This window comes from Dendropsophus ebraccatus, chromosome 4 (genome assembly GCF_027789765.1).
Source record: "Dendropsophus ebraccatus isolate aDenEbr1 chromosome 4, aDenEbr1.pat, whole genome shotgun sequence".
NCBI classification, from domain to species: Eukaryota; Metazoa; Chordata; class Amphibia; order Anura; family Hylidae; genus Dendropsophus; species Dendropsophus ebraccatus.
The window spans coordinates 136,611,686-136,620,650 of record NC_091457.1 but is presented as its reverse complement, the minus strand read 5'-3'; the positions used below and the strand labels follow the sequence as shown (position 1 = coordinate 136,620,650).

Below are 8,965 nucleotides of genomic sequence, written 5' to 3'. Positions count from 1 at the left end.
CCCATTCATCACCAGCAGCGTCTCCCAGTCTCCGGCATCAGAGCACAGGAGGCAGGTGTGCGGACAGCCCTGGCACCGGCTGCGGTCACTTCTCCCGGACACACACCGGCAATGGCGGCAGCGGGGAGCGGGCACCGGGCACAGGAGTGACTATGGGACCCGGGCAGGCTCTCGGGGTCTGGTGACCGGCTGCTCCCCGCTCTAAAGACCCCGCCACTGCCTGTATAGCGCCCGCCTGCTCTCCATAGGCATGTGGCCATAGCGGAGCGGGGGGCTGCGGTCCTACAGCATGGAGCCCCCCGCGGAAAGTCCCTGCCGGGCAGCGGAGTACCTGAAGGAGCTCAACAAGATCATCGAGACCCAGCAGGAGCTCCTGGAGCGGCAGAAGAAGAGGATCGACGAGCTGGAGGAGCAGGTGAGCAGCCTGTACCGGGAGAAAGCCAGCCTGCACGAGGAGCACCAGCAGCACCTCAGCACCTGCCGGCTGCACCAGGGGCCCCCGGGGCCCAACAGCCTCAGCGCCATCCAGGAGAACGACAGGTGAGTGCCGGCCGACTGCAGGGGGCGCTGTCACACCTGGGAAGATAGGGGGCGCTGTCACACCTGGGAAGATAGGGGGCACTGTCATACCTGGGAAGATAGGGGGCGCTGTCACACCTGGGAAGATAGGGGGCGCTGTCAGACCTGGGAAGATAGGGGGCGCTGTCACACCTGGGAAGATAGGGGGCACTGTCATACCTGGGAAGATAGGGGGCGCTGTCATACCTGGGAAGATAGGGGGCGCTGTCACACCTGGAGGTGGAAGATAGGGGGCGCTGTCACACCTGGGAAGATAGGGGGCGCTGTCACACCTGGGAAGTTAGGGGGCGCTGTCACACCTGGAGGGGGAAGATAGGGGGCGCTGTCATACCTGGAGGGGGAAGATAGGGGGCGCTGTCACACCTGGGAAGATAGGGGGCGCTGTCATACCTGGAGGGGGAAGATAGGGGGCGCTGTCATACCTGGAGGGGGAAGATAGGGGGCGCTGTCATACCTGGAGGGGGAAGATAGGGGGCGCTGTCATACCTGGAGGGGGAAGATAGGGGGCGCTGTCACACCTGGGAAGATAGGGGGCGCTGTCACACCTGGGAAGATAGGGGGCGCTGTCACACCTGGGAAGATAGGGGGCGCTGTCACACCTGGGAAGATAGGGGGCGCTGTCACACCTGGGAAGATAGGGGGTGCTGTCATACCTGGAGGGGGAAGATAGGGGGCGCTGTCATACCTGGAGGGGGAAGATAGGGGCGCTGTCACACCTGGGAAGATAGGGGGCGCTGTCATACCTGGAGGGGGAAGATAGGGGGCGCTGTCATACCTGGAGGGGGAAGATAGGGGGCGCTGTCACACCTGGGAAGATAGGGGGCGCTGTCACACCTGGGAAGATAGGGGGCGCTGTCACACCTGGGAAGATAGGGGGCGCTGTCACACCCGGAGAGGGAAATGTCATACCTGGAGGGGGAAGATAGGGGGCGCTGTCACACCTGGGAAGATAGGGGGAGATGTCATACCTGGAGGGGGAAGATAGGGGGCGCTGTCACACCCGGAGAGGGAAATGTCATACCTGGAGGGGGAAGATAGGGGGCGCTGTCACACCTGGGAAGATAGGGGGCGCTGTCACACCCGGAGGGGGAGATGTCATACCTGGAGGGGGAAGATAGGGGGCGCTGTCACACCTGGGAAGATAGGGGGCGCTGTCACACCCGGAGGGGGAGATGTCATACCTGGAGGGGGAAGATAGGGGGCGCTGTCACACCTGGGAAGATAGGGAACGCTGTGACACCTGGGAAGATAGGGGGCGCTGTCACATCTGGGAAGATAGGGGGCGCTGTCACATCTGGGAAGATAGGGGGCGCTGTCATACCTGGAGGGGGAAGATAGGGGGCGCTGTCATACCTGGAGGGGGAAGATAGGGGGCACTGTCATACCTGGAGGGGGAAGATAGGGGGCGTTGTCACGCCGGGAGAGGGAAGATAGGGGGCGCTGTCATACCTGGGAAGATAGGGGGCGCTGTCACACCTGGGAAGATAGGGGGCGCTGTCAGACCTGGGAAGATAGGGGGCGCTGTCACACCTGGGAAGATAAGGGGCGCTCTCATACCTGGGAAGATAGGGGGCGCTCTCATACCTGGGAAGATAGGGGGCGCTCTCATACCTGGGAAAATAGGGGGCGCTGCCATACCAGGAGGGGGAAGATAGGGGGCGCTGTCACACCTGGAGGGGGAAGATAGGGGGCGCTGTCACACCGGGAGGGGGAGATGTCATACCTGGAGGAGGGAGATAGGGGGCGCTGTCACACCTGGGAAGATAAGGGGCGCTCTCATACCTGGGAAGATAGGGGGCGCTCTCATACCTGGGAAAATAGGGGGCGCTGCCATACCAGGAGGGGGAAGATAGGGGGCGCTGTCACACCTGGAGGGGGAAGATAGGGGGCGCTGTCACACCTGGGAAGACAGGGGGCGCTGTCATACCTGGAGGGGGAAGATAGAGGAAGCTGTCATACCTGGAGGGGGAAGATAGGGGGCGCTCTCACACCTGGGAAGATAGGGGGCGCTGTCATACCTGGAGGAGGGAGATAGGGGGCGCTGTCATACCTGGAGGGGGAAGATAAGGGGCGCTGTCACACCTGGGAAGATAAGGGGCGCTGTCACACCTGGGAAGATAGGGGGCGCTGTCACACCTGGGAAGATAGGGGGCGCTGTCACACCCGGAGAGGGAAATGTCATACCTGGAGGGGGAAGATAGGGGGCGCTGTCACACCTGGGAAGATAGGGGGCGCTGTCATACCTGGAGGAGGGAGATAGGGGGCGCTGTCATACCTGGAGGGGGAAGATAGGGGGCGCTGTCACACCTGGGAAGTTAGGGGGCGCTGTCACACCTGGGAAGATAGGGGGCGCTGTCACACCTGGGAAGATAGGGGGCGCTGTCATACCTGGAGGGGGAAGATAGGGGGCGCTGTCATACCTGGAGGGGGAAGATAGGGGGCGCTGTCACACCTGGAGGGGGAAGATAGGGGGCGCTGTCACACCTGGTTAGATAGGGGGCGCTGTCACACCTGGAGGGGGAAGATAGGGGGCGCTGTCTCACCTGGAGGGGGAAGATAGGGGGCGCTGTCACACCTGGAGGGGGAAGATAGGGGGCGCTGTCATACCTGGAGGAGGAAGATAGGGGGCGCTGTCACACCTGGGAAGATAGGGGGTGCTGTCATACATGGAGGGGACCTGTGATACCTGTAATGTATAAGAGGGTTAGGATAGGGGGCGCTATCATACGTGAAGGGGAACTGTGACACCTGTAATCTGTAAGGGGGAAGATAGCGAGTGCCATCATACCTGGACTCTCCATGGGGAAGATAGGGGGTGCTGTGATACCTGTCACCTATATAGGCGGTGCTGTACCACCTGTGATCTATATTGGGTGCTGTGATGTACGTAGGGGAAGATAGGGGGCGCTGCGACACCTGGAATTTACATAGCAATAGATAAGGGGCACTATGATACCTGTAATCTACATGAGGATAAACATAGGAAGCTATGTAAAGGAATAGCGAGAGATAGGGGGCGCTGCAGTACCAGGAATTTACATAGGCATAAACATTTGTGTCCCCTTTACAAAAAGATAAAGATAGGGGGCGCTGTGACCCTTGTAAGCTATATAGGAGGCTGTAATATATAACATAAGAGTGACACCGTGAGGTTGTGTTATTGCAGTGTTTCCCATGGCGCCTTCATCAGTCAGGGTGCTGGAGCTGGAGAACACTACATTACAGAGCGGTCAGAAGCCCTGCCACCAGGGGGCAGTGTGTGGGCAGCGCGGCTCTTGTATCCATGTTGCCATCAGTTTCTGTGTTTATTATGTGGTCACAGCAAAGCGGCGTTGTCTCACTCCATTACCTGTATACGGATTACACGCCTGGGGATGTATATATGGCTATGGGTTTCCTATCTCAGCGTGGGATTGCTATTCCTTCTGTCCCTCTCCTTACTGTATCCATATGCTCCTGGACATTATCCATATACAGGATCCAATGTAACCATCCTGCCGTGACTGATAACAGAGAGGGAGCTGGCGGTGGAGAAGAGCTGCTGCTAATACACATGCAGAAATAGAAATATATATATATAATCTGAGCCCTAGAGCTGACACTCTACACAGCACCAGGACAGATCACAAATATTATATGACACCCTCAGATCCTGAGTAATAATAATAATCTGAATAATAATTAATCTGGGAGTAAAGCCGTCAGCTGTGAGGACGTGACGGGGATTGATGGCCGATCACCGGGGGTTTGAGGGTTAAAGGTTCCTGACTCTTCCTCGTAACGATCCCGCTTGATCCATTATCCTCCCATTTGTAGCTAAAATCATACGATTTATCAAGTGAGTCTGACTAGAAAGCGCTGGGGGGGATCGGGCAGATGAATGCGGGTGACGGGCGGCGTTCCTGGATTTAACATACCATTAATTCATTCAGAAGTGGAATTATTATACCCAATCATTTATGGAGCCGGAGTGTAATTTGGCCGTAAAGCTGAACGCTCCATTATAGTGCGGCCGCTGATATTTCATTCTAACTTGGCAGACGCTGAGGAATCTGCAGAGAGAGAGAGAAAAAAATCCAGATTTAAAGGGGTTGTCCAGGATTAGAAAAACATAGCCATAGCTGCTTTCTTTGAAATACAGCGCTACTCCGATCCTTAGTGTGTGTGCGGTATTACAGTTTAGTCCTAATAAAGAGAAGGAAGCAGAGTTGTAATGCCGCACACAGCCTGAGGATAGGGGTGGCGCTGTTTTTGGAAGAAAACTGACATGTTTTTCTTTTCTTGGAGAACCCCACCTTTAAAGAGGTTCTCTGCTAGCTTGTTGAAAAGGTCAGAAAGCAGCTGGGATCTGTGGGGAACCTGACAGTAAGTGAGAGAGAGAGACGCCTTTCAGAATGTGGCCCCCTGGGTCCTGCTCCCAGCACCCCAACAAACAGCATGTAGAGGTAAATGTAATATTACGTAGCAGTATATTTACACCTCCAGTAGGTGTCACTATAGAGCAAGTCTTCTTTTTCTTCTTGAAATTAGCTACTTTGCATAATCTTTTCCCATGAAGCATTGCAGAGCTTGTAAGAATCCATTTGCCAGTTTGGTGGTCTCCCTAAGGAAACACAGCTGCTGTGCATATCTAATACAAGGTCTGCCAGAAGGGGGCAACACTAGAACAAAGCCCCTTCTGGCTCATATAGAGGGGTAGCGAGCAGGGATCCTCCTCTTTGATGTCTATAACACCCTATAGAGTATATAGATAGTGGTGTCTTCATGAGACCATGAAGATGAATGTATGCTGTTATGCCGTATGCATGATGTGCGGCCGGCTCTCAGGATTTCTGTAGGACCAACGCTGAACATACAGATTACTTTTTGTTTTGTATTTATTTATATGTTGCAGGGGAGAACTGAGGACGGCTGCTTGTGTTTGTTTCAATAATCTTTATTTGCTGTTTGATTACAACAATAAAGAGAAACAGGAACATAAATAAGACAAGTACAAATAGAACAGCAAGAAGTTCTGGACAAATAATCAACTGAGGAAAGAAGGATGAAGCTATGTGCCCCATCCAGCCCACCTGGCTGAGATTTGTTTTCCATCCATCTCACCTTTATGTCCCTAGGACTAAGAGTCCTATTACACGGGCCGACTACAGCCCAATCATTTTTGTAAACGAGCGCCGATCTGCTAGATCAGTGCTCGTTTACTGGACCTATTACACAGCCCGATAATCGGGCAGTAAGTGTTGCATGGACATTCTTAGCGATGTCCATGCAGCCCTTGCCCAAACACCTGAAACCTTACCTTTCTCTGCTCCCAGTCTTCTCTCCTGTGCTCCGCAGCCTCCTGTGCTCAGCCAATCACAGGCTAAGATTGTCACGGCCTGTGATTGGCTGAGCTCAGACACTGCAGCCACCGGGACTGGGAAGCTGCGGAGCACAGGACTGGGAGCAGGGAGAGGTAAGGTATAAGGTGTTTGGGCAATTGTTAGCCATTGGACCCGCAACGCTATTCCATGTAGTGATGTGCGCCCGACGATTTTAGGTCCAAACCTAATCCAACAATCAGCCAATGATCGTTGTCTCTATTACATGAAGCGAAAATCAGCCAAATTGGCTGTTTTTCACTGTATATTAGGCCCAAATTCCCAACTCCTCATTTGCTTATAGTGACATTTCTATATAAGATATGGGGGCGGGGGACAACGATCATTGGCTGATTGTTGGATTAGGTTTGGACCTAAAATCGTCGGGGGGGGGGGTATCCTCATGAACCTTTAGCAGAGGGGAGAAATCAACCAAGGTTTGCCCCCCCTTTTATTCATGTAAATTGTTGCTCATTCTGGGGTAAGTGAGCAAGTGGGCGGTCCTACTCAGTGACAGTTTTTACTGCAGCACACTTATACACATGTCAATCATTAAGCAGGACCGCCCTCTTGACTACTTAGCCCAGAACAGACAGATATTTACATCTATAAATGACAAGTTATCCTGGAACTTTCCTGGGTCTGCTTTTTGCATATGGCTTATGTCGTCACTGTATCAGTTGTATTGTAAGAAGCTTCTAAATTGTCAGGCTGGGCTTTACACTTATATACTTATAAACTTATATACCTGAATTGGCTTGGCGTCAATCAAGATAGGATAGGGGTGGGAGGGGAAGCAAAGGGGCATGCCAGCTTGCAGCAGATCAGCTTGGGAACGCCTCTTTGACACTTTGCACCAAAGAATAAATACAGACAGACAAATATATAAAAGGTACCATAAACCCCTTTAAAGAACACTAGAGATAGTCCTCGCACTATGCCCAGTCCTTCTCACTTTGGTATAGTTGTCAGCGATCTTGTTTTTTTTTTCTTGGAACAATCCAGAAGTGGCACTGGGTGCTATTTACCTCTCGTATCGATACTTACTGGTTTTATTGCAGTTTTTCCAATTTACCTATATTGTATTCATGAAGGAAATATCATTACTGGAAATATTCATAGCAGATTATACAGAGAGAGCAGGTGTCCGAGCGCGCGCTATTCAGCCAACAGCAATTCTGCCTTCAGATAGAATGGAAGTGTAATAGTTCTGGCACGATCTGTCATGAATATTGAGAACAGTTGCTATTGTTTAATTCATATTTATTTATAAGATATACAGTATATACAGGGTGTCTAAGGTGAGGAGGTGCTTTCTACCAAATTGCTGTCTTATATATTTTCTAATTGGAAACTCAAAAGTGCATAATGTTTCCCGATCCCTAAACCCGCTGACTTGGGGGTAGTGTCAAAAATGTGTCCATAATACTCCAATGGACGTTGTCCTATGCAATTGTTGGGGTGGTTGTCACCTACATGATAGTCATGTCCTGGAGTGGATTTGCAGAATTATTATGAAGCAGTGCACCTAGAAGTCTGCCTGTCTTGTTTGCTTTTTCTCTATGTCTATAAAAGTTCTTATTACTTGGCTTCAGCTACTAAAAATATGAAACCGGCCCCTGGGGTCATATAAATGAGTCATAAAGTCTACAGTAATTTGTCCATCCTTCTGCCGGAGTAACCACAAAGAGAACGCGTCCCCTGTAATATTATCCGGAAACCTCACGTTTGGGGAAAGTGAATTTTTCAAGTAGAAACTTACATATTGGTAGCCGACAAATGACGCCTTTGTTTCCCATGTTCAACGTGGATTCCATATGAGGCGATCCAAACGTTACGCACACACAGCGGTGGAAACCTTAACGGGATTTATTATCTGCAACATGTTACGTTCTGCGGATTTCACCATGACTTTTAAGATATTGAGTAAGGTAAAAATTATGGTAAAATTACAAAAAATGTTGGTGTCCGTATAGATATTAATAGATATTTACTAGTGGTGAGCGAATAGTGATTATCTACGAATATCTCCCGAATATTCGATCGATTGTTCGATCCCATTAAAGTCAATGGTAACAAGTATTCGATTATTGAAAAACATCTATTCAACCACTTGGAGGTAAAAACCGGAAGCTGGGGGATTTGAACGCTTATCGAATATTTATTGAATATTCGGCGAACTATTCGATAATCGATAGATTGAATACCTCACTATTTGATCGAATATCTATTCGATCGAACAGTATTTGCTCATCACTAATATTTACTGGGTTCTGTTGCAGACATTGGGGCAAATTTACTAATTCCCCTTCAGACTGTTTATCCCTTGGTAACTGCCCATACGTGGCTGCCACCTTTTTATGGCATTAGCCTACCAGCCTCTGATACTGAGTCTCTGATCCTGAAGGTTAACTTGCTACATGTCGCAGTCAGATCATAACAGATCTAAAGGTGTCACTTACTACATTGGCAGTCCACTGACACCATGACACCATGGCTGCCGATGGGTTTTCATGGCCTGTCATGTACAGCATTTTGCAGCATTTTACACTTAACTACAGTGTACACACACAAAAAGATCATTACTTAAGATGAGGAAACCTCGAGCATTTGATTATTGGTGGCTGAAGAAGTTGGATGCAGCCGTAGGGAGCTCTGGAAAACATGGATATGGCCTATGCCTGTATCCATATTTTCCAGTCAGCCTTAGGGCTGCATCCAACTTCTTTAGCCACCGGTAATCAAATGCTGCATAATTGAGTTCGGACTAACCCAAGTGCACTCAAGGTGTATTCATCTCTGGTGATTAACTCCACCCAAAAAATGTTTGTAATTTAATCGAAAAGTTATATGAACCTTAAAATGGCACCAAAAAGGACAACTCGCCTGCAAAAAACAAGCCCTCATGTGGCCATGTCAACTGAAGGATTTATATTTAAAAAAAAAAAAAGTTATTCCTCTTGGAATGCAACAATGAAAATAAAGAAAATGATTTGGACAGTAAAAAATTAAAGGTATTGCCCAGA

At 50.3% G+C, this 8,965-nt stretch overlaps 1 protein-coding gene across 1 annotated transcript in view; it reads left to right on the top strand.

The window, feature by feature from the left end:
* Nucleotides 1-289: 289 nt before the first annotated feature.
* Nucleotides 290-8,965, top strand: part of LOC138789335 (IQ motif and SEC7 domain-containing protein 2-like) — a 254,429-nt gene continuing 245,753 nt past the window's right edge. The window contains exon 1 of the mRNA XM_069967941.1: nucleotides 290-540. Coding sequence (XP_069824042.1) covers nucleotides 290-540 — 251 coding nt within the window. The remainder of the gene's footprint in view (nucleotides 541-8,965) is intronic.